This window comes from Numida meleagris, chromosome 16 (assembly GCF_002078875.1).
Source record: "Numida meleagris isolate 19003 breed g44 Domestic line chromosome 16, NumMel1.0, whole genome shotgun sequence".
Lineage (NCBI taxonomy): Eukaryota > Metazoa > Chordata > Aves > Galliformes > Numididae > Numida > Numida meleagris.
The window spans coordinates 9,185,314-9,210,981 of NC_034424.1; the positions used below are offsets into that span (position 1 = coordinate 9,185,314).

At 46.3% G+C, this 25,668-nt stretch overlaps 1 protein-coding gene across 3 annotated transcripts in view; it reads left to right on the forward strand.

Moving 5' to 3' along the window:
* Positions 1 to 25,668, forward strand: part of NEK6 (NIMA related kinase 6) — a 48,804-nt gene that overhangs the window by 4,644 nt on the left and 18,492 nt on the right. For all 3 annotated transcript variants that reach the window (XM_021413792.1, XM_021413793.1, XM_021413791.1), the window contains exons 2-5: positions 14,556 to 14,680; positions 19,914 to 20,054; positions 20,342 to 20,404; positions 22,172 to 22,282. In XM_021413792.1, the coding sequence (XP_021269467.1) occupies positions 14,588 to 14,680; positions 19,914 to 20,054; positions 20,342 to 20,404; positions 22,172 to 22,282 (408 nt within the window). In that variant the 5' untranslated portion in view covers positions 14,556 to 14,587. The remainder of the gene's footprint in view (positions 1 to 14,555; positions 14,681 to 19,913; positions 20,055 to 20,341; positions 20,405 to 22,171; positions 22,283 to 25,668) is intronic.

Here is a 25,668-nt window from a genome sequence, read left to right on the forward strand (position 1 = left end):
TTATTTTCTTATTTTCTTATTTTCTTATTTTCTTATTTTCTTATTTTCTTATTTTCTTATTTTCTTATTTTCTTATTTTCTTATTTTCTTATTTTAATTTTCTTAACTGAAAACGCGGTGGCTGCTGCTGTACAGCTTTTCCCTTTATGACTGTTCCTTCGCCATCAGTTTGTTTTCTTTTATGGACTGTTGGCAGTGGACCACGGCCCCACGGCACTTGCCGTGCTCCTGCAGTGGCTGACGCGGCCCTCAGCCATGGGCTCTGCGTGGGCCCTGTGGGGACCGCTCTGGGCAGTGCTGTGGGGCGCAGTGCTCCTCTGTTCCAGGCAGCGGGGAACGCACTGTGGGGGTGGGCAGAGCCCTGAGCTCACTGGCTGAGGAGCGGGTGCTGTGTGGTGTGGGTGCTCTGTGAGTGCCGTACATGTTGGGAGGGCCTCGGCGGTGGGGAGCACACGTTCCCCATTCGCTGCTGCCCTCCATGTTCTCCATTACTCTGGAGAGTACTTCTTTCTTAACCTCGTGAGTGTTAGCTGCGTGGCTGGAAGTTAATGTTGCTGTAGGTGGTGCAGCAGCAGCTGGGGAGTGCTGGCCTGCAGGCAGATGGGTCGTGACTTCGTAGTAAACTCAGCCCGACTCCTGTGAGGAACTTCAGTTGAAGTCTCAGTTGTGTCCTTCCCCCATGGGCAATCCTCCACCTTCCCGAAAAGCAGTGGTTTTCTCCTCGTTGGGATGTTTTGTGTTTCCTGCATAGAAAGACTTTGGCTGTCAGTGCTACTGTGGAGACTGCGGTGGGCTCTGGGGCGTTTGGCCGTCGTTGCAGGGAGGAGATGGGGAGAAAAAGCCGTCGGTATTGCAGTGTTCCTTTTCCCCCAAGGGGAGGAACTTGGACTGAAATAGATATTAGCAAATGTGGGCACCAGAAATCCCCTTTCCCTTCCTGATACTTCTGTTTTCGTCCTCCTGTGCTGTCAGTATTTAATTAGATCTTCTATCAAACAGCTGCTCAAAACGTAAATCTTAAAAATGTTAAACTAGAACAACAACAACAGGAGCGCGTTGGAAAGGTCCCCTAGAGTGTGCGGGTCTGTGTCAGAGGAGCCACGTAAGTCAGAGCCGTGTGCGGCTGTGTTACCCTTTAGTCCGTCGGGAAATCCAAGTGGTGACTTTCAGCTGTCACTATATTAAGAACCAGCGCTGCCTTTCGTGGCAGTCTGTATATACTGGTGTCGGTGCTATGTAGTAAATATTCTTGCTGTGTTTTCATAATCATTCTACTTAGAGTAAGTGCTTCTTGGGTGGGTATTACAAATCTGTTAATCTTTATGGTATTTATGGGGTAATTTTTAACTCTCCTGAGCTCCTTACTTCCTTACAGGTCAATTACTCAATTTATAACGTTATGTCAGGCGTAAGAACTTCACCGTCCAAAGGGTAAACAGTGCTGGGTACAGTTCTTTACCTGTGTTTGCTCTTGGTTCTTTGTATGCTACGGAATGCAATAACTTACACTGTGACTTATTTATTAGGATTTCTTTTACTCTCCCTGGTTTGTTCTTTAGTGACTGTGATGACTTATTTTAGCTTTTGTGCTTCATTGCTAATGGAGGGAGTGGGGAAAACTTGCTGCAGCCCTCTCTGAAGAACACACTGTTAATCACATGGCAGCTACTTAAGCCAAAACTGCTGCAAACAGTACTTAGGTATTTTTGGTTGGCCAGTGCTGTGACTGATGACTGTAAGTCAAACATCGCCGTGCCTGGCAGCACACAGCTCTCCGGGGGAGGCCTTGGCCCCGTGAGATGGGCGCTGACCCCAGCCTGTTCTCACTGCAGCTGTTGGTTTTGAAGTGGAAATCTGTTCAAGTCGATGGGGTTTTGGTGGCCTGTGACAATAAGGTGATGTCCCTGCGCTGAGGCTGTATTTCCTGAAATACTGGTGTCCCTGGGACACGTCCTGCTGAGAGCCGGCCCTGCGGAGAGCTGGGGCAGAGGGGTGTGCAGACACGGAGATCACTTGTGGCTTGGAAACCCTTTTGGGGACATCCCCGATGGCTCGTGCTGCTGCTAGCTCTCGAGGAAGTAGAATGATGGCAGATTTCTGGAAGGCAGTGGGGTGGGTGGGCTGAAGAGGCTGAGCAGTCTCGTGTGGAGCTTTCCTCCTGCTGCCTTTGTAACTGACGTACAGTCTGCTGGGTTTTCTTCTTTCATGCTTTTCTGTTCTGTATTTGTAAGATAAATCTTCTGCTGCAGAAGCAGGTTTCAGTGTCAGTGATGGCTCTGTGAGGATCTAATGAATCCCCTCAGGAACCTGTCTTCTGGTGGTGCTTTTCTTTCTTCCCAGAGGTAAACCACGATGCATTCTCTTGTACAAGCAGACCTTGTGACACTTTGGGTATTGCACAGTGTTGTTTTCAAAGGTTTGGCCAGGTGTTTCTTTCTGCACGTGGTTGTGTTTTGCAAGCGCATCACTGTGGCATTCCCTTTCAACCTTTTCTTTTTCCTCCATTAAAAAAAATTCCAAAGGGTAATGAAGGAAACAGGAACTTTATTTTCAGAATAGGAAGGTGTTTATTGCCTCGCCATTCCATCAGTACAGGGGTGATGTAGGACTCTCATTCAGTGCTGCTTGGGCTGTCCTGTCTTTCATCCTCCTTCCATACTCTCCTCCCTTGCCTTTTGGAGCGCTTGGAGTTCTGCTGGGTTTCCCATTTTCTAAACACAAGGGCAGCACTGTGAGCTCTGTGCTGGCAGCAGCGCAGCGTCCTGCCTGGGGGCTGCAGCCGTCGCTGCGGCATGGCCGGGGTGTGAGGTCTGGGGGCTCTGCGGGGCATCCCTGGGGCCGGGCTGTGGGGAGGAGGGGCGGCTGGAAGGTGCATGAGGAAGGCAGGCCTAGGTTGGCAAGTGTGTGTCTGAGTGACCTGTGTGCTTGTAGGAAGCAAGATTCGAAATGAACCATGGATCGCTGGTCCCACCAGGCTTTGGAGAGGTTGCCTGTTGTCTCTCCTTGTGTTCATCTGAGGCTGGGGACGGCTGAATGCCAGCTTGCTCCTTTTATTGCTGACGTAGGTAGCACTAATGAGTTTGATAATAGCAGCTAGATGATGTGGGAATATATTTTCCCTTCGGAGACTGCCTCCAATTTGTTATATAGAAAATATGCCATATTAAGATTTCTGTTTACTCTGAAGTCATCCAGCAGCAGGCACAACCCAGGTAGCTTTTGTTTGTGCATCCAGTCCGTGGCATTCATTCTGCTCTAGACTCAGTTGCTGTTGCCCGTGGCTTTCCCTTCACACTTTTCCTGCAGAGCAGACTGCTGCTGCTCTCAGGTCTGTGGCTGGGCGCTCTGCTGAGTGCACGTGGCCGCTCTCTTCCTCATGGGGCAGCTTCGCTTTGCCAGCAGCTTTTGGGCTAGACTGCAAACTCTCGAAGGAGTGAGTCACTCTGTGCTGTGGCAGAGCAAGCTTCTTATTGCCTCCTGTGCCGCAGAGGTTGTTTGACCTTCAAAATGGAGAGGCACAGCCCTGCCTCTGCCTCCTCTCCGCTGTGTTCCCAGTGCTGGGACTTCACATTCCTTCCTCTGTGGCGTGGTTTGATCTGAGGAGGTCTGGGTCTGCTCACCTGTGGCTCTGACTTCTGACACCCGCTGGAAGCAAAAAAAAATAAAAAAAAATAAAAAATAAAAAAAAAGGCCTCTCAGAATACTTCCTCTTCCTGAAGTGTCAGGTGTGTCATCCCTCCTACATGAGCACTGTGCTGGCTGCAAATGCATTTGTTTAACCTCAATTCAGCTCCATTGATTTATGAAGTCGTCTTGCAAGCACTGCGTTGCAGGACTGAGAAATCACTTGTTTGTGAGGCTGTGCTTCAGATCTGAGCAGGGTGGGTTAATCAAGTTAATTAGAAAATCCATTAGGGTTTAGGAACAGTGAGAAGACCAGCTTTTCTGAGCTGCCGTGTCTAAGGCTAGCTGGAATTAGAGCTCAGACTGCACACTGAAATTCGGACTCTTGTGCAATGTGTCTGAAATAACTTTGTGGTTTGAAAACCGTGTATGTAATGTGTTGTTTTCTGTTTGGTTCTACAACAAAACAAAACTGGGTTAAAGACAGAGCAGTAACGTTGCTGTCACTTGGTCTGTGAGCCATGAGCAGCAGTGCTGAGCTGCAGGCAGCCAGGAGCTGTTGTCTGTGGGCAGCAGCTCTGATCCCCATTCTTCTGTTGGGAAGAGCTGCAGAGCAGGACATGGCTGGAGCTGCTGCTGAGAACCATGGCCTTGTTGAAGGCCCGGCCCTCTGCACCTCTGCATATCTACATGCACATAAAATTCCTTAAAATTTACAAAACTTATATCTAAAATTTTAAGCAAAATGGCTTTAATTTGTATAGAAGATGTAATAAAGGCATTGTATATCTTGTATTAAAGGATGACCTGAAAGTATGTCTGCATAATGGAACCTCTTGTTGTGCAAATGCCTTATGCAGGCTGGTGCTTGTGCTGTGGGAAGTACAGAGGGTTGCACCTGGGCTGCAGCTCTGTTTCTCGTGGTTCTGGGCAGGAGGCTTCCCAGCATTGGGAAAAGCCCTGGCCCTTTCTGGTCCCCATCCACTGCTCATGAGAAACAGCTGCAGGTGCAAGGTGGGGGAAAGGAGGAGATTGTGGGGAAGCGCGTGATGGAAGCACATGGAGGCCAGGTTTGTGTTTACGTGCGCTTACGTGCTTGCTCGTGGATTTAAATGATCTGCTGGTACTGCTGGGTTCGTGCTCCAACATCGGCGCTTGTTAGCGTGATAGAAAGTCATTACGCACAGAGCGGAATGTGGCATTGAATGGTTTCTGTGTGTTGCACAGAGCTTGTGCGTTCAGTTACGGTTTTCTCAAAAGGTTGTTTCCCAGCTTCTCATCAGAACATTCTGTGCAGGCCTCTGCAGCAAGAAAAATTGGACCCAATTTAAATAGACAGTCTTGTGAATCCTGAAAGAATTTGGGCATTTAGCCCAGGAAAGGGAGAGTTCTCTGCAAGAACTTCATTAACCCTGTCTGTCAGCAAAATAAGGAATCAAAGGAGCTGTGCAGACTTCCCGAAGAACAGATTTTCTTGTTCTGCCCCGCAGCCGTGGTCTGCAGTGCTGATCCAGGAGCCCTGTCCACGGGAGAGGAGGCGTGTGTGCCCTGGGGGGATGAAGCCAAGAGCAGTGTTACATGTAGAAGAGAGGGTGCTGTCAGTTCCAGATACTCAGGCATGTGTAGGGAAACTCACTGTTTTACTAGTATAGATGCTAATGAAGTCGTCCTTACCATATTTAGTGGAGGAAGGATCCAAACCTGTTTCTAATGTAGCTGTTTTTGCAAGTAGAAAAATGTTAAATCTTTTTACGCTGGGAAGAGTTTCTGCTTCCGTTTGGCTGCTCTTGCAAGGTCCAGATGCCGGGAAGCTCCTGCAGCATCTGGCCGCTGTGTCCGCTGCACGCAGGCTTTACGAGGTGGCTTTGAAGTTGCCTTTGGATTTGAATGGTATGACTCTTCAGATCGGCTGGGCTGCGTGGTCCTCAGCATCATTTCCTGTGACTTTTGATTATGAGAAATGTAAATACTTCAAGCTGTTGTTCTGATGTCTTGAAGCTGGGTGTGCATGTATAAAAAACATCCCCCTCGGTTCCTTTGCCCTACATTAGAGCCAGGTGTGCTGGCTGCAAGGGCCATGGGTGCTGAGCACCCCTCATGGATGCATGCGAGGTTACTGCAGGCGGGGTGCAGAGATGTGGAAGTGTCTGGATGATAGGAATATATTTCCAGCCCATATTTAATCTTTCCTTCATCGGAAATGAATGAGTTCTGAGAAGGATAGCAGAAATGTTCTTAAATAATTTGGCTTCAGGCTTGCAAGCTTTATTGCATTGTAAGTTAGAAGGTAAGCGTGTAGTTGCATGCTTAGTAAGCAGCGCGGTAAAATTCCAGGTGGATTGAGTATGTGTTTGGTTTGAGCGTGTTTCGTTAATGCTGGTAGTGGCCTGCAAGGTCTGTCTCTGCTGTTTCAAGGATTGTTAAAATGAATGAAGCAAACACTTTTGGGAGGTTTAGAATTGCACCTAGAAGAATATGAATTTAGGAGCCTTGGCTTCTTACTTGTCTGACTTCTATGTGTACGTGAGCGCTGGCTGGAGAAAAATGCAGCCCGCTCTTGCTGGTCGGTATTTACTGCACTGTCTGTCTTCAGAGGAACTGCTTTTCACTTTAAATGCAGCTGACTGCTGTCCGTACTCAATTTTGTATGTGAATATGCATTTGGTGTTTATCTGCCTGCGGTAGGAATGGTGTACGTAAATACATACGGGTGGTGGCACGGTTGGAAGTTCTGTGCAGGGAAGGAAGGGGTAGGACTGGTGAAGAGGAGCATTTATCTCATTGTCACGGTGATTACTTTCTCATAGCTATAAATCACTGGGTACCCTTGGCACTGGTTTAATGGGAGCCCTGTGAAGCCGTCTCTTGTAATGAATGGATTGAGCTAAGTAGAGTTTAAAGTGTGTTCAGAAAACTTTTAAAAACAATTCTATCTTTTGGTTTGGGGCCAAGTTCTAAGGAGGTGATTTCACAACACATTTAAAGAAAAACACCACACAACCAAAAAAATAGCACTAACAACAAAAATCTCACATTAAACCTGTTCTCCAAGTCTGTGTTGCGTGCCACGAGAAGATGATTTGCAAGAAAATAGTAGCAACAGCAACAAGGATCAAATAAAAGGCAGAAAGAAATTGTTCAGTGGTTGTTGGTGTGTTGGAGCCATAGGGGACGGCGCGCAGAGCTCATCTGCCTTAGAGCCCGCTAAGCCGGGGTGGGTGCTGCTGCATCGAGGAGCTGTGTGTGAAGGGAAGCAGGATGGGTAGGTGGGAGATGCTGAACCAAAGCTGAAAGTAAGTGGGTTACCACCTCCCTGCTTGGTGGTGGGAGCTAATGAAGGTAATGGCATGAAAACCCTTCTGTTGGACTTGTCAGCTCAAGTACCCTCTTCAGGTGTGGGGTACAGTTGGAAAAAGGAGAATACTGTTGCAGAGAATGCTTGGAGAATACTTCCAAGTCGCACTACTACATTTGTCCCTGAACTAGACTAGAGAGTACTTGAAAAGATAATGTTGCTTGCTACAGATGGGAATAAGCTCCTGGTAGCTTAAAGTTTGTTGACTTAATGTCATTTTGCTTCTAGGTATGGAACAGTGAATTACAGTGTCTGTCACAGCATTTCTTTAACGAATATCAGTTGACATGAAAAAGCCATAGGGCTTCTCAGCCATTTTGCTGCAGCATTCTCGGTGGCTTTGGGGTCTTCAGGAGGCCAGCACTCCGTTACTGCCTGCTAAGACTGTGCAAACTGGAATCTCAACAAAAAGTCAGCGTGAAATTAACACAGCCCCCTCTGCCCCTGCCGTCAGGGTCAGCAGCTCTGTCCGTCCTGGTGGCCGGGGCCTTGGAGCCGCAGGTGCAGTTCTCGCTGACAGCTGTAACGTGGTTTCTGCGCTACCTCTGAAATTAGGAATATGTAAATGTACAAGAGTATCTTTGTATTTTCATTCTTAGAGGTTGTTTCCGTAGTTGGAACATTTGTAACTTAAATCACTATGAGTTGGATGAAGCTAACCTTCTGAAAGGCTTCTAAAGCAACACCTGTTAAATGTCATTCAAATGAACTTTGATTAAAAAAAATGCAGCACTCTGTCCTTAGGACTTAAAACTATTGGCAGTTTTAATTTGAAGCACAATTATTAAGTGTGTTTGGTGGCTGATGCTTCGTTACTCGCAGTGCCAGCTCCAGGCCCTCCCATTTGAAGCTTCCCTGGTTCCACACATGGAGAAGGCCAACTTCGGCCTGCTGTGGGTTCATCCTTCAGAGCTTATGTCATTCAGAAAGATTAAAATTTTATTAGATAGTGTATTAGCCCTTTGGTCCTGGATGGCATTACTAAATCTAATATAAAGTTGCATAACTGGATGATATAAATATTGTTTTTAAGAGTTTGCTCACACTTCCATATATTTTCTGCTTTCCTGGGCTCTGCAGGTGTGCTGTATTCATGCTCTGTTACATTTGCTGGTGTGTATGTGTAGATATGGTTTCTTCTTAACGCAGAGCCTAAGATTTTGATGCTCCTGGCTGATGACACATCCGCATTTATGCAGCAGTTTGTGCCTGAATTCACTCACCGTGGCCTGGGCAGCCGATGGGACACACGGCGTCCGTGGGGCAGCCCTCCCCGAGTCCTTCCCACGCGGCACTGCTTCCCTGCCTCGTGCATTTCAGTGGCATTCCTCCTGCTTTTTTCCTTTAACATTGGTATTTATAGGGGCTTTTTTTCCAGTGTTGGCAGGTGTGTATTTTGCGTTACCACGAGGGGTTTTTTGGATGTTAGGCTGCTATTTGCTTATGGTAATTTCCAGTCATCATAAGGTGACTGCGAGAGATGAGCAGAGAGGAAAAAAATTGTCAAGCATTTACAGTAAATACTCCCTGCTTTTGGAAACACTGTCAGAAGTTTAATTGTTGGGTTCAAGTGAGTTTGTCACGCGCCAGACAGAAGCAGTCTGCTGCGAGGAGCGGGTCGTGCCCTCCCACCAGGCAAAAGGGAGAGTGAGAAGCGGGGCTGTGCGGGACTGCGTCACCTCGCGCTGCAGAAGGGATGGGGCAGGCGGCTGAGCACAGCCTGTAATTAGGTTCTGCACGGAAGCGTGCATGGCTGCGCTTGCTTTGCCAAAGCTCTTCAGTATGATGGATGAGATTTAAAGGTTGATCTGCCTAAATTGCGATGAGAATACTAACGACAGAGATATTTCTGTTGTGAACTATTCCTACCAGACATCACAGCCGTGACAGAAATGGTGCAAGATAATGGACAATAAAAGTCACTCGGAAATAATACTCTCCCAGGACTGGGCTGCCTTCGGCACAGCACGTACCCTGAACCGCAGCGATAATGTAATCATGAGCCAAGATCATCATTTAAATATATAGGTAATCTCATACAGCATCCTGACAGATTTATTTTATGAGCAGGCAAGAGAGAGAACGTCATTGGGCAGCGGAGAGGAGGAGCGCTGCTGGCGCGGCCACGCTGGTGGGATGGCAAACCCCACGGCTCTGCCCCTGGGGACCCTGAGCACGCAGCCAGGCCTGCCCTGCGACACGGCCCTGCCTTCCTGCCCCTGTGGGGGTCGGGGCAGCAGCCTCGTGCTGCTCTGGGCTGTGTTTAAATGCCTGTGGGTTGCTGGGATGATGCGAGATCCCTGTTTGGTTTTGTTTTACACTGGGTACCTGGATAGAGCTGCATGGGGACTGGGAGAGGGAGGTGTGAGGGAGAGCAGCTGAGTGGAAAAGCACATACATACATACATAGCTGTGTACATCTGTCGTGATACTGGAGGGTGTTGGAGCAGGTCGGAGGTGCAGATAGCTTCAGGACATCCCAGGAAGGGCATGGATCTGTTGGGAGAAGCGAAGCAGCTCTCGGTGAGCTCAGGTACATTTTCTCAAAAACGGATTGATTGCAAGTTGGGTGCTGGTTCAGCTGGAAGCCTTTCTCTTCCTTCCATTGTTGTCAGAAGCTGTTTTTCCCAGTCCTTCAGGTGCAGACAGGCTGTCTCCCACCACGGGCATCTCTGAGAATATTGACATAGGCCGCACATTCAGCCATGTAGGAACTGCCCCTTTGTGTGCACGGTGTATTGTACAGCCAGTACCAGTATTCCAGTAACAGGGAATTCTGGTGTGTTTTGTGTTCGTGAGAGTTCCTGCTGATTTTGATACGATAAAGTTGCTGTCGTGTTGGTGGGGGGGGGAAGTAAGCCTGCCTGCCTCTGCTCCTGTGAGATGGAGGTGGCACATGTAACAGTAATGCCGAGAGATCATAAGCTTCAGTGGTTGAAAGTGACCTGAACCAGGGCCGTTTTTGCTGTTGTAAGAGTTACTGCATTGGTTGCTAGCCTTGCCAAGTAATTTAGAGTTTGGCTAACTAAAATTGACCCCAAACACTAAAACAATTGTGATATATCCTTGCTGTGACTTGGCTGGGTACCCTGGAAGTAACGCTGCACCAATGGAGCAGCAGGGAAACCTTCTGCCCGAGCTTCCCGCGCCGGCACCTGCTCCTCTTACCCCTTCCTCCATCCACGACTGGAACCCAGTGGCATCATTTGCTTTTGATAAGTAGTTCCCACTGCAGGTAATCACTTCTTTGAAGACAGACGTGATTGTTTCAGTTTTCATGAAAACATGGTGGAAGTCCGGCCTCAAAATCTGGAAAATGCTGCAGGAGATGTTTTGAACTGTTAGAAGCCTTGCTTTGTATATGTGGATTTTTGAGGCGTATGTGTTGTTGGAGTTATGTGTTATCTCATGCACACGGTCACAGCAGTGTCAAAAAGCTGTTAGGTTATTCTTGTAATGCCTTTTGCAGATGAGGATATTCACTTTCTGGAAGGATACGTGATTCTTCATGCAATTTAAAAATGTTTTAATTTACTGTCATGGTCAAGACCCAGTCTGAAACTGTTCAACACTGCAGAGCTTCCTAGGAAATTTGGAAGCGTAATGAGAAGCCTGTCGCTGAAGAAATGAAAGTGCAAAAGCAGAACAATGTGAAGTGAAAATGTGCCAGTGCTGAGAGATTCCAAGTCCTCTTACTTCCTGCTGTTGTCTTTGGCTCTTCTAAACAGATGTTGAAAGAACAACAACCACCACCTAACTAACAACCTCATCTTCACTGTCTGCAACTGCTCCTCCCTGTATTAGATGAGGAGTGCTGCATGTGTTGTGGAAGTGGTGTCAATGTGAGAAGTGTTCCTGTTACCGCCTAGTAGGGAGGATGCAGGCTCCTGCCTCCTGGTAGGCATCTCATCATTGAAGGAGTAGACCAGATCATGTGAAACCCAAAACTGAGGTATAAACAACTATTTTCCTGAAGAGCAGAGGCTCCTAAAATCTTGATATTTCTTTTTTACCTCTTTCCAAACATTTAAAGAATAATAGGGACACCTCACGCAGCCCGGGTTGCAGCAGGGTTGCATGCTGTCGCCTGGCTGAGCCATTGCGCGGGGCTGCAGGTGACCGCTTGCAGCTGGGACTCGTGCCTCGTGCGTTCCCTGGGGAAGTCATGCAGCTCTGTGGCTTCTGGTGTGCTGCATCTCATTCAAGGGCGTATATGGGTTGCGAGGGAATGCGTCGTGCTAATTGTTGGAATCCACGGGATAACTTAATGCATGGATCGTGTGACATGACTCTCCAAAAGCCAGCAGTGTTGTGTAGGATTGCGCCGTACAGCGCGTGTTCCCCTTTGGATGTCACGAAGGAAGGGCCCTGCGGTGCCGACCTCGCGAGGATCCCGGCCACCTCCACGGTGCTGCCAGCTGCCCAGAATAGCCGGGCTGCCGCTCGGAGGACACGCTGTCCCGTAGGTGTCAGCGGGCCGCTGTCATGTGAGCTGCGCGTATCTCTTTTCAGAGCTGATATTTGGTTCTTACCTCTTCCTTTGCTTCCAGCTGCAGTGCCTTAAACAAACAGTGACCAGACCCAGACTCGCCACCTGATGAATCGGGGCTGCCCTGAGCTGCTCATTGCCTTCCCTCGGCTCAGCCCTTGCAGTGAGTGGCACGGCCTGGAGTTTCCCATGGCAGCTGGAAAGTTAGGGCTCCTAGGAACGCCCCGGATGTGTGTTGGATCAGAGGTGGTTTCTCACATTCAGAACTGACTGGCTCCGCTCTTTGAGCTCCGCTCCCGTCCTGAGGCAGCATGCAGATCCCACCTTGGGTCAGCGTGAGGCTACGGATGCTTCCTGGCACTGCATGGATGTGCCCTTTTATTTTGAGGCTGCAAATGTGAAATTCCTGAATCCCTTTGGAGATGGGTGGTGAGAAGGACAGCTGCCCGAGCCCCAGGTGTGCTGCAGCATTCTCCACCTGCGGCCTCAGACAAGACAGAGCCACGTGTTGCATTCTGCCTTTAAGGAAACAACCTTTCTTAAAATAACAAATAATAAAGTCATGAAGATAGTTCTGGCAGTGTAACGCAAGGCAGCAATTTCATAGGACAGTTTAATATTGATATCTAGACACATTCTTCATTTTTAAATACTCAGCTTTGTTGCTAATAAATCTACAGATATCTGAAACTAAAGGAAAATTAAAATTGAACTTCTTTGCTGAAATAGTGACCGTCCTGCTTCCAGCAGAGCTTCAGAGTACTGCCTTTCAGAAGCGCTTTTCCCTGAGGGCAGCCTGTGCAGCAGCTGTCCCTGCAGCCGTGTGCTGTGTCCCACGAGGAGCTGCTGCTGGAAGGGTCCGGCACGGCTACCTCGGGCCCTGCTGACAACTGCGAGAAGAACTGAGCATGACTTGCTGCAGAAATTCTTCTGCATCGTATTTTCTCTCTCTCTCCATTCACCCCTCCCCCCCCCAAATATTTAAAATACCTTTGCATTTTAAATTAAGAATTAGTCATTGCTCAGATGCCAGGCGTGCACTATTAATACACTAATGAGATCAAGTTGTACTCTCACTGAGTGAATACTTGCCAAAACTCTTGAAACAAAGTTCTGAAAATGATGGGGCTCCCACTAAATGTTGCTTTGTCAGTGCTAGGGACAGCAGCAATGCAGCTCTAAAATGAGATCTCACCTAGAACGTATGTGGATAATGAATATTTAGCTAGGAATAACATTACTTAATCGAGCAAAAAACCTGCAGCATCCCACTGGAGGGGAAGGGATGTCGATGCAGTTACTGTCCATGTGCTGTATATGTGGTGAGTGTATTTCTGGGCTGGCTTTGCTCCTAGGGCCGAGTCCCAGCCCAGACGTCGCTGCAGGAGCAGTACAGTGCACGCTGGAAGTGCCCCTGCGTCTCTGAGAGCATAGCTGGGCTTTGTCCTGAGCCTGGCTCGGGCTGGGTGATGCCGAAGGTTTTGTTCTCTGGAAGCAGTGCTGCCCGTTGAGGTCACGTAGTGCCATGTGGCACCAAAACGTGCTGCCGTGCTGCAGCTGGTTACGGCGTCCTTGAACCTCCCGTCCTGGCTTGTCTCTTCCTGTTACCTGCAGGCTTTTGCTTTCTTTTATAATACGGCTCAAAACACGTGCGGTGTTGTCATGCTGAGAAATAACTTGCTCCGATGGAGGTGCAGGATGCGATGCCGGGAGGTTCGTGTTACAGGTGCTGGATTTCACAGCTCTTCGCCCACTGTGCTGTCCGCAGCATGAATGAAGTTACATTTCAATTTGTGTTGTGACTCTGAACTCACAAATGAGATCTTTGTGCTTAAAATGGGGATGTTACTGGCTTGGTCTCCATGGGGTGTGAAGGGTGATTTCAGAATGAAGTTGGTGAATCTGCTTTTTTGCCAAGATCTCTCCTTAGCTGTTGGTGAGCTTACTTTAAGTTCTCCACCTGATAATTTTGCTAGGTTCTTTTCTCCCGTGCTGCAGCCTTTTGCTGGGTAATGCAGCTGTAATGCAGAGTGGAGCGCTCCAGTTCCCGTGTCCACAGCAGTGCCCTTTGTGTCCTCAGCAGTGGCCTTCTCACACTTTCAGATGTGGCTTTGTGGAGCGTGCGCTTGTGCTTGAGCACTGTCCAACTTTGAGTAGCACCTGAGCATCGTTTTGTTCTTCTCAATGAATTGAGGTGTGTCAGCTCCCGCATCTCTCTGCTGAGTCTGTAATGAAATAGATGAGTAACTATGATTCCTGGCTTACCAAGTACCTAAGAATCATGAGGGAAGTTTGGGGCATTCTCTGTGTTTGAACTGTGCGTTGCTATCTGTGGAAGAACACACAGAAAGTTGGATTCTTGTTGAATGTAAGATATAAAGTATTGCAGGAGATTAGAAGGCGTGGACCCTAAACCACAGCTTAACAAACATGATCTAGGGAAAAGCGTGCCTTCTCCTTGCCCTGTGCATGCCTCACTGATTGCGCATGCCTCAGATTTTCAAAGAGCTTTAAATGCTTTAGAAGCAAGCAATGTATGATCCATTTGGAAATTCTCCAGGGCTGGTTACCACTGTTCTCCAGCGCAGGGAATGGACTGCAGACTTGTAGCTTGCTCTCCTGGTTTGCAAGGACTGCTGTGGTGCTTCAGAACTGGTTGGAAGGTGGCACACTGTGGTCCACTGCGAGTTCCTGATACCTTGCGAAAGTGTCAGCAGAAGTGACAGTCACTGCTGTTAGATTTCCTATTTAAGTCTTCTGTAGAGTGCCAGATGGGGAATAAACTGCTGTATTTCTTATTATGAAGTTACACCCATAGTATTTGTCATACAGCTATTCTTGCCCTGTCCCCTCCGGAGCACTGGCACAGCTCGCCCTGTTGCTGCACTCCCTTCACTTGTGTGCAGACATGCCTGCGCTCGGGTTCATCTTCTCCTGGCGGCTGCTGCTCAGGGGCAGTTGGCTCTGCTTTGCTCTCGTTTGGGGAATTACACGTGTTATTTAATCAGAGAGGGGAGGCAGGGGATGAATGGGTATCCCAGTGCACCCCTCCGCGATGTGCATGCTCATGGCTCTCTCTGCTCGCAGCCCGCAGGTCCAGCGGCGCTTGGCATGTGGGCATGGAGGGGCAGCACGAGCACCCGCAGCACCTGGGGGACCAGACCAGCGCGCTCTGCAAGCTGCCAGGCCAGGACTTCCAGCACGACCCGCAGGTGAGCACGGCCCTCAACTTCCCTTCTCTGCCCTTCCTTCCACAAAGACCTCTGCAATTCTGAGTACTGCGGCTCTTTTCCCCATTTCCTCTGAGTACAACCCGGGTATATCCAGTTTGGGGTGCTGCCAGCCAGCCAGTTTCCTGAATCCAATTTTTGGTGACAATAAGGAAGAAAGGAAATATTTCAAATTTTGCTTAGAGCAAGTATTTTTAAAACAGCCTGTAAATACATGTTCTGTGTTGGCTTTCTCTCCTCTTCAATTCTTTAAAGAAAAGGCCAAAGAAAAGTGGTTGCTTGAATGTAAGCAAATAATATTTTATTTCCTTGCTTACTTTAATAATAAATGCTGAAGAGGTAGTTACAAAATAGAAGACAAAGTTCATTCTGCGTGAAGCTGTAGGCTCTCTTGACTCCATATTCAGAGAGTTTCAGGGAGGTTTCTACCCCGATGTGTTCAGTGGATTCTGTTCCCATCCTGCCCTGCAGTGGTTCCCCTTCTCTCCCCTCCCTCCCTGCAGCACTGGGGCAGAGAGCCCTGACCTGTATCCAGCAATGAGACTTTTCCTGGAATCACGAGGCCTGTATTTTCTGAAGTCTGAAATTTTGCATTTTTTAGACCACGAAGCTGTTTCTTAGAGCAGATGAGTTAGAAAGAAGAGCATTGGAGCTGTGGCGTAGGGCCGCCCTGGGGAGGGTGCGTGGGTGCTGCTTGGGCACACTGGCTGTGCAGCCGGCGGTGCTCGTGGTTCCTGGGACAAGGAGGGGCTGTTCAGAAAGCTGTGCCAGCACCCAGCGTAGGGTTTGCAACAGCAGCGAGGTGCCTGCACGTACAGCATGGCAGTGAATGTATCTTACGCAGCGCTGCTTGGAAAATACGTCGTATGGAGCAAAGCCCCCCTCTCCTAATGTAGCAATTTGTCATATTAAGTCACTTAATAATAATTGAATCCCCTTGATTAATCTCCTAGAATTAGCCAGTTGCATTTTGAGCAATTAGGGTTAATTACTGCCTCATTTGGCAGGATAGAGCCCCTGTAATTATTTCATGAACAAGATTAGGAAGTGTTCCTGTGTAGCAGATACGTTCATGGCATCGTGGAGCACATGTTAGAATTTGTAATGACATAGTTAAATGTAATTAGTAGCTAGTAATCTGCGTGCTGCTGTTGTGCTGATGCTGAGTGGGCTCATTTTGCCGCCTGGTCACCGTGCAGTGAAACCTCCCCTCAAGGCTGTTAGCAACCAGGTTGTGGTGGTGGGACTCTCGCAGTAAATAGGCTGTTTGGAGAAGGATTAGGACTGCAGGGAGTATTGCTTTGATTTTTTGGTGGTTTTGTTTGTTTGTTTTAAAAAAAGCTGCAAGTGCAGTTTAGAAATGAACGCAAGTTGTCGTGTTCGCAGGGCAGGCCCCGCTCCGCCGATGGCGTCAGGTGGCCTGTCACGTGCCGCCAGCAGCAGAGGCTCTTCTGTTTTTCCAAATTGCTTTGCTTATTTCTACATTAATAGGAATTTCTCTCTTTCCTTGTCATAAACTACAACAAATAGCTGTCGATAGAGATTGTAAAACTTTGAAATTCAGAGCAAGTTCTTCAGCAAACTTTAACTTGTAGGTAAGGTTTCAGGTGAAGGGTATCTCACGCTGTAGCGTAGTCTGGTTTTGAAGCCGCGAAATGAAAAACCTGATGTATTCTTCAGTAATTACTTGACTGCCTGCTTGAAGGATAATCCATATTTTAAAAGTTTCCTCATCTCTTGTGAGCTCAGAAGTTCTTTTTTTAATCAGCCTGCTCTAACGTGTTCTCATAAATTCACACTGGAATTTCAACCTCAAAGTATGCAAAATTCTTTTCAGGTAAGTGTTACTGAGTGGAGATGGGTGTACAATTTGGGACATCGTAAAGAGGCTCTGAAATGCGGATGCTGATAGTAAATCATTGCCAATAATGTATACGTGTTCAGCTGTAGGGGCTAAAGCTTCTCCATCTCCTATCACAGATGTCTTTTAAAGGTGAAATTAGTTTACGGTAAATGTCATTCAGATGAAGTATGCACTTTAGAAGAAAGGAAACAGTTGCTTTAAAATTAATGATGCATTGCAAATATCAGAAAAAAAAACTTATATCCAGCGTAAAGTTAATTAAAATTCAGGTCAGAACTATATGACTTCGTCAGGCTAAATTTTTTAATGAGATTTCAGAAAATTAATTGGGCGAGTATATTTTTTACTCTTCTAAAGAGTATTTCTTTGCATGGCTCTACAGGAAAGAAGCTTTTATTAGTATCGAAAGGCTGTAGTGTCTGACTTTTAACTGTTGATTAACCAATCCTTAACAATTTCTAGCTGGATTAAAAATGAAGTAAGCCTTGTGTGGCCTTGTAGCACTTGTGCAGACTGTGACCAGTGCCAGTTTTCCGCAGGGCAATCAGACTGCAGTGAAACAATATTAACACTCTGGGTTTATGCCTTGAGGAGTGGGCAGTGGCCATTCCCACTTACTCAGCTCCTTTGGGCTGGCGTTCTCTTCCACCCTCCCGGGAGCAGCAGTCCCCAGGTGCTGCTCTGCAGCATGCTGGCATTCTGCTGATGTTTTTGTCTTTGTTCCGTCTCACCTCTCGGCACTGTCCTTTGCCTGAAGCACTGGCGGCCGCAGGGACCACTCCTGTTTTCCCCCCATTGCTCAAATAATAACAGAGAGGTAGATTTGTTGGTCTCATGTTCACGAGAGCCAAGGGGCTGCGGCTCTGCCGTGTTCTCTGTGTCTTTGAGTGAGAAGGGCCAGGTAAGTCACCGAGCATCGCTGCGTACCCGCGCTTCTCCTGGAAGAGAAGCAAAGCCTCTCTCCAGGAAAACGGCTCAGGAGATTGACTGGTGTCACTGCAACAGAGATCCCTGAGAATCTGAAAGCAGGAGTAGAAACTGCATCCTACCAAAGAAAAGCAAGTGGAGAGTAAGGATTGTTTGTTTATTTATTTTAATGCTGTTCTCTGCAGTTGCCCGTGCGTCTTCATAATCTGGTACATAGGGACTCCCATTTAGCTTTCAGTAATTTCTTGCCACTTCAGTGTATCTGTTTGAGGGTGTGCAGGATAAAATAACTGAAGTCTTTATTGCATTGTTTTGTTTCGTGTTTTTTATATTATAAAGCCTTACCGATGCTGTTTTGCAGAAAAAAAACAAACTCTGAGGCTGAAAGTTCTGGCCAGCATCTCCCTGAAGTATTTGCAGGGGGCTGACGCCACATTCTTCTGTGAGCTTCAAATTTGTGCTTTTGCATCAACGATTACATCTAAAAGAGAGCGCGTATGCTAGAGATGTAGTCCAGAATAGCTTGTTCTTGGAATGATCTCTGCATTTCTTCTGAAAAATGAATAGCCTCTTTATCTCAATGAGGAATTAATTGACTTTAATCTTTGGCTTTTTTTTTTTTTTAATGGAGTACTAGAAAAATGAGACTTCATTGTGTGGATAAAGAGAACGGCCTTTGTCTCAGAACGAGCTCTTCCCAGCCTGTCCCCTTCCTACGGCTGCCCCAACAGACGTGTGCAAACAGCCACATTTCACAATGTCTTTACAGTTCTGGGGCTTCACTTTTCAGGGCTTTTTTTCTTTTTTTTTTTCTTTTTCTTTTTTTTTTCTTTCAGGCTCTATCATTGACCTCAGTGGCTCATGGTGCTCCTGTATTCATACAGACATGAACACTTCCCTGAGCCTGAATCTGTCTGAAAATGAGAAAATCTAGCTTTGACAAATAGACCTGGAAATAATGGTGTTATCCAATTGTACACCCAGTTTGTGTATGGAACCTCTTAGATTTGCAGAAGTAAAGGTCAGAGTTTATTTGAGCAAGTAGGTGTTGGTTCTTTGACAGCTTTATGGAAAGTTCTCGTGGTTAAGCTTGGGGGAAATAAAAAGTCCCCTTTGTCAGAAGTCACGACAGAAGTGCAGTGTGTGTAAGGCCAGATTCAGGGGCGATGTTCGGAGAAAGTCAGTATTTCTTAGGTGTGCTAAATGTGTAACATGATGTGTAAGTTACCTGCTTACATCAAAGTGCAGAAAGCACAGGAGGATTTCAAACAGCCATGGGAAAGCAGCGCTGCCCTGGGCCAGAGAGAGCTCTGCTGCGGCCTGGCCCGACCCGAGCGTGCTCTCTGCTTTGTGCTGCAATCAAACATCTTCCAGCCTGGACGAAAGCTCCATTATTTTAATTAGGTCTGATAGGTTGTGATAGCGAATGCAAATCTAGGTCATTGCATATGTAAATGTGCAGCTGTAGTCCTGGAGGATGCCAGAACATATCAGCTGAGGTGTCCAGTCGTCACCCAGCATTAACTCCAGCATGGCAAGCAGACTTCAGCTGCTAACCATGGCAAGTGGCGGGGACACACGCGTCCTGTCACTTGGCTAACGTTTATTTACATTTCCAAGTTAAGGAGTTGCTAGATATTTCTTGGCGTGTGCTAAAAATGCTAATTTGCACTTAGGCACTGTAGATTGAGACACACAACTCAATGATTTATGAAGGGCAAACAGGTACCATCCCTGATCCTAGCATGAATTTCTTTCATAAAAGAAAGTTTTGTTGTCGCTGCTTCATAAAATCTCATTCGAAGTGTTACCTTTATTGTGAATGCTAACTCCCAGGCAGGAAAGCTTTTGCTCAAACTTTCACACTACTCGAGGGGAGCTGCTGTGGGGGCTGAGCTTGGGGGCAGTGGGGCTGTGCAGGGCATGGGGGGCTGAGCTCCCTGAGCAGTTCCAATGAAAATGCTGAAACAAGCTGCTCATTTCCATGGGAGCGGCCTTTATGCATAACTGCAAATTAAGCTCTTATCGTACTGTCCTCAGCCTGGAGAAATGAAAACCATTCCTCATAGTACGAAGGAATTTAAATGCTGGTTGTGATAGATGGAAAAATGTACCAGTGGCTTTGGTGTTTCAAAAAGAATTACTCAAAGTGTCATTTCATGTGAAGAGGAGTGGTTTTGCTCTTTTAGGGAACTTAAACTGAGAAAGCTGCCGCTGATGGCCTGGAGATAAATATTCAATTATGTGCCTGCTTTAATTAGCAGGCATTGTGTGGACATTAGGGCAGAAGTTGCTGGGCTGGGAGCTGTACCTGCTCCCTTCTGGGCTGGGAGGTTACGACAGCGGCCATCTCCCGCGGCTGGCTCCCCGAGGTATGGTGCTGGGGCTGTCTGCTGAAGTTTTAATTTGTTTTAAATCCAACAGAGACATTTAACGTCGTACCCGTATCGCTGCACACTGGCAGACTTTCAGATAGAGAAAAAGATTGGACGAGGACAGTTCAGTGAAGTTTACAAAGCAACTTGTCTTCTGGACAGAAAGCCTGTGGCATTAAAGAAAGTTCAGGTGAGCACTGAAATTCAGTCTTTCTGTTTAGTGAATAGAATGGGACTGTTTCTCCTGTTGCTTGGAATATTGCCTACAGCTTCTAAGGTTAGTTTTGCCTTACTGCTAGCCCTTTGGTGGCTTCAAAGTAAAGAAAGCATTTGACTTTGGTCTGCAGGCTGTATGTGTGTACACTCTTTACAGTAGAGGCTATACAAAATTGGGAAGGAAAGACCAGTTCCTTGTTGAATAAGTTCTTGGATTTTGTCACCATTTCACTTTAATCTTATGCTTTTTTGTCTTTGAAGATTTTTGAAATGATGGATGCCAAGGCTAGGCAAGATTGCATTAAGGAGATTGACCTCTTGAAGGTAAGAATTTTATTTTTCAATTTTTTTTATTGTGAGGAAAAATACCAGCTGGTAATATCACGTAGTTTGTTTGTTGCACAATATCTTGCAGAAGAGCAGACAACATTCCAAAAAATTTGTTTAGTTAGGGTGAAGAGAAGAGCAGGGATATTTGCTGACAGTCTGCATACATTCTAGTATCTTGTTTATTATTGCAAATCATTACTGTGCAGGTCGTTCTATTATTATTTGTTGTTGAAGGCAAATGAATCTTCCTAGCTAACACTACTCAGGACTAATCATTGTTAGAGTTTTGTTGTATGGGGTAAACTAACAGGCTGGAATGCAGGAAGAGGGAGGTGCCAGCGTGATAGGTGTTCAGAGGGGTGCGGGCTGCCTTCCTTTCCACAGCTGTGGTGCTTTGATGTTGTGTTCTATTTGCACGTGGTGCTGAGGGCTAGAGCAAGGTTTGTTGGATTGCTTGAACTCTGTGATGCCTCTGGGAGCTCAGCAGAGTTTTCCCATCAGAACATCCTCCAGAAGGCAGAAAACAACTCTCAAGTCGGAGGCTTGGCTTTATCTGCAAGAGCAGCGTGCATGCTCTGGCATCGGCTGTGCCCTCAGAGCTTGTTTGACGGGATGCGAGGCATCCTGACGCGCGTTGGGTGTCAGTACCCATTCTGCTCGGGGCTTTGGTGCTTTCTTGCCTGGAATCTGATCTTAGACTGATGTATCTGAGGGCAGACACATGAGAGAAATTGCCCAGAGACGATGGGCTCTGCGATTTCTTTATTTATCTATGGCTCTGTCTGGTGGGAATGCTCCTCTCCTGATGCCTGCGCATGGATCCCATTAGTGCTAATGCGTGCCGGTGTCGAGGCATCGCAAAGGAGAATCTATCCCCTAATGTGCATGCAGAGAGGCTGATTAGCATGATGGATTGTAACAGTGTTTCTTTTGGCTTTGTAACCCCTGAAATAGGCAGGTTGAGTCACAGCTGTTTAGTAGATGAAATGCTCACTTTAGTAGTTTCTAAATTTACTGCATTTCTGAGAGTGCGAGTGAAAGAAAATGTAATGCAAAATGAGCAAGTGGGAATGAGTAGAGAAATCTGGGTTCTCCATTTTCTCCTAAGAAATTGCAGGTTTCCATTTTAAGAAATTCAGACATAAAATATTAAAATAAATTTTAATTTGAGCAAGTTTCTTAATTTAGATCTGTGAATAAACTAACAATCTGAGCAGATGCAGATTATTAAGAGACACTGATGGAAAAAAGATACCATAAGAAAAAAACTATTCTTAAATAGAAGTAAGAAATGAATATCTAAGCATAAATAATGGGGAAAATAGACCAGCGTACTGTAAGCAATTTGCACATCATTTTACTTCCATCGATCTTTTCTTGAATTGTACTCTTGCTTTTAGTAAGGAGTACTGCAATCAGTCATTGATCTCGTGGTTTTGTTGGGTTGTTTTACGTCTAATGTTGCTGCTTACCAAGTTTCTTTCAGAACGCTGCTTTAAAAAATGTGGTGTTTGCACGAGGGAAGGCAGCTCTGCCCTGTTCTGGGCTGTAGTGCTCCTTAAATAAGACATTTTATTTTGCTGTGATTTTGATAAGTGAGCTTCTCTCGTGTACTTTTTTACTACGATAACCCAGAGCATGGTTTGTAGTTGCACCCATTATCAACTGCTTTGCATAACGATTACAGAAATGGTGCAGGTTGTGTGTCTTTGAGTTGTTACTGCATTGTTATACATCTTCTTGTATTCCCTCTGTCTACAGCAACTGAACCACCCCAATATAATTAAATATTTGGATTCTTTCATTGAAGACAATGAACTTAACATTGTCCTGGAGCTGGCAGATGCTGGTGATCTCTCCCAGATGATTAAGGTAAGGACATGTTGATTCTGAGGGCTGCGGGTGCTTGGCCGTTGGGCCAGGAGGCAGCTCCATGATGGCACACGCTGCTGCTCCTTGGGGTTTGCCCACCCGGAGGGCGGTGGCGGGACCAAGGTGGATCACAGGATTGTAGGGGTTGGAAGAGACCTCTGGAGGTCATCGAGTCCAACCCTTCCCAGAGCAGAGGCTGCAGAGTGGGGCGGTGGGTGCATGCTGTACCTTGCGGGGTTGATTTATCCCATCTCTGACTGACAGGGACATGTAATTCTTGTTGGATTCAGTGTTCGCATATCCTGTCTGCTGCTCTGAAGACATTCAAGGCAGTGTATTGACTTTCCTTGCAACAGGGATTTGGGTTTGAGAAAATGTTTCAAGTGCTTGCTCTTCTCTTATGTTGCTCTCAGGAATACTTGTATCGCTGCAAACCAGCTTTAGTTAAGCTGTTACCACCTGCTTTTATATTTTCTTTGACATGTTAATCTTTAGACATACATCCCTTGTGAGAACAGATGTGTTATATCATGTTTGTTAGCACTCTCAACCTTCTCTCAGTGTTTTACCTGTTTTTTTGCCATCATTATTCTGTAATTATCATAAATGAATGTTTGGAAAGTTCTCCTCCTCCTTGTTGTCACAGTTAAAATATCTTATTAACAGATTTGTTTTCTTTGCCAGCAAAGCTATGAGGCACTAGGCCAAAGGCTGTCAAACAAGTTACGCGTTGAGTCCGCAGTCAGTGGCTAGATTTACACTTCCCATGAAAATGTGCTCCCTCTCGGGGAAAGTGCCTCGGCTGAGGGTGCTGGGGCATGGCACGGCAGGTTCCGGGGAGGGCCACAGGACAGCAGACCCAAAGCTTCTGTCATTCCTTACTGAAAGGTGAGAGTCTCACTTAGTTACCTGCATCCAAGAATGGAGCTTTATGGCGAATTCCAAGTATCAGGTCAGGGCAGAGCTGTGCGTGGGGCTGTGGCCTGGCTGGGCAGAGCTCAGCACCATGCTCCTCCCGTGCTGTGTTTTCCCCTTTTCCCAGCAGCTCATAGGAAACTTGCGATTTGCCACAGAGCTTTGGTAGCAGCAGTGGTGGGGGCTGTGAGGGCAGAGTTAGGGCTGCCATCTTCCTGGGCCGTGCGAGTATTTGCCTTGTTTTTAAATCTTGGCTTACAAGAAGTTTTACCAATGTAATTGTTAGATGTCATCACAGAAAATACTTGCTTTTTTTTTGCGATTTTCAGCTTTAGTTTAAAACTTTTCTTTCTGATGAATACATTCTTTCATCTGTCAGAATTGGCTATTTAATGATTGTAAAATTATTTTTATGTCATAATAAAAGGGAATTACGTGTTTCATATCTGGAACAGCAGCGTAGCATGCATTCACTCTGCCAGTGCTCCTGGGTCTGGTCTGTTCTCGCACACCTTTGTCACAGGCATGGGGAGAATGCACAGGGCCTTTCTTGGGTCATACAAACTGTGCCCTTCAGCGGTGCAAATATTTGAATTCAGATGTTTGTTTCTTTTTTTAATAAAGGGAAACAAATGAAATACCCACCAACTAAACACCAGGAGGGAATGAAGTTCTCCTCTTGAGCACAATTGGAAGCAGAGTTGCCGAACCTGGGTTTGCTGCCCGCTCCTCGGTGGCACCCCCACCCCCCCGTCCCCGGGGAGTTCAGGCTTATGTGAGGATTTTCAGTGCTGGAGAGGCAGTGAGAGCAGCAGCAGCAGCGCTCTGAAGGTGCAAGAGTGATAAAAACAGGGACTGTCTTTGTCACGCCCCTGTTGCCTGCATTATTTATGAGGTATCGTAAAGCTGATGTAAGGGAGTGCCGCTGGATAACCCACTGGAGAGTTGGGGCCCTCTTGTAAATGTCAGACAAGTCTTATTGGACATGACATTTAGAAAATTATCGCTTGTGGTCTTGCATATCCACTCTTAAATACTTTACTGAAAATTAAATAATATTATCATGTATATAACACTTTATCCCTCACCCTCTGTAATTCCTCTGTGCTCTCTATCAAGTTTTGGTTTGAAACTGTTGCAAGCTGTCAGACTTGCTGCCTGGGGAATTGCACGGTCGTGCCCCTTCACAGCTGATGTGCAAAATAAAATTTGCCATTACTTGAGTCAAACACGAACCAGTAACAGCATTTCACATAAAATACAAAATGTGACAACGGACATCAGATGTCTGTACTGAGAGGAAAAAGCACAAGATGCAGAAAGGGGCAACAGCCAATTTCCTTCCTTTATTCTTGCTCCTGCATGCTGCTGACTGAAATTCTCAAGGGTATGATGCAAAAGAAATGTGATTGTAGAGTGCTAGAAGGAGGTACAGCGTTTCAGAGCTGGTTGTTATCCTGCAATACCTTATATATCAAAGGCTGAGGGTAAATCTTAAACCGCTGCAAGTGTGTTGGATGTGGGTTTTGTTAGCGCTCCAGAGGAAGAACGTGTTCGGTGTCTAGCACAGGAAGAAGCAATGAGAAGTCAGGGACCAATAATCGGAAGCAGTGCAATTTTGGGAAGCATTGGAGGAGGCTGTGGTACTTTGCACAACGTGCACAGCTGCAGTGCATTCCTGAAATGGAGAAGGTGAAGGTGCATCATGTTTAGACTTCACTGCAGTGTACGACTGGTTATTTATCCTTGTAATAAGTTACTGGGGAGGAAGACTTAAGTATCGGAGATAACCATCCCTGTGCTGCACCGCTTCTTATAGCGTGCATCATGTTTATGATTACTTTATCTGAGAGTTTTTAGCACCCAGATGTCCATAGAATCTGGACTTGGCTGTTCTCAGCACTGCATAAATGCACATAAAAATGGTCTCCTTCCAAATCCGTGTGTGTCTTGATCAGCAGTGTCTTTGCATCTCACTAGAGATACTTCAGTTAATTTAATATTCCTATTATGCATGAAAAGGAATATATTATCCTACCTGATCATGGAAGAAATACAGATACTTTATTGATGCTATGGCCATCTTCTTAGAAGGGGAAACACATTTCTTTGCTGTTAGTAGACTGTACGATAATGAATGTTTATGAGATTTTTTTTTTAATGATCTATTGTTACTTAAGGCAAAATATTTGAGACATTTGTTGTTTTGAGGCATTAAATATGTTTTGCAAGGTAATTAAGGAGATTAATGCTGATTATAATTGGTGTCCATTCAAAAATGTCAAACCTATTTAAGCATGTTTTTCATAATAGTTGTTAATTAGTGAACTGCATTGAAGTTTGCATACAGGGAGAAGGAGTTAAAAGCTAATCAGAAAAAAAGTCATGCTGCTGCAGATCTGGAAGACATGAGCAACTGGCAGCTGACGAACACGAGTCCAGGAACTAGTCAAATATGTTGCTTTTTCACT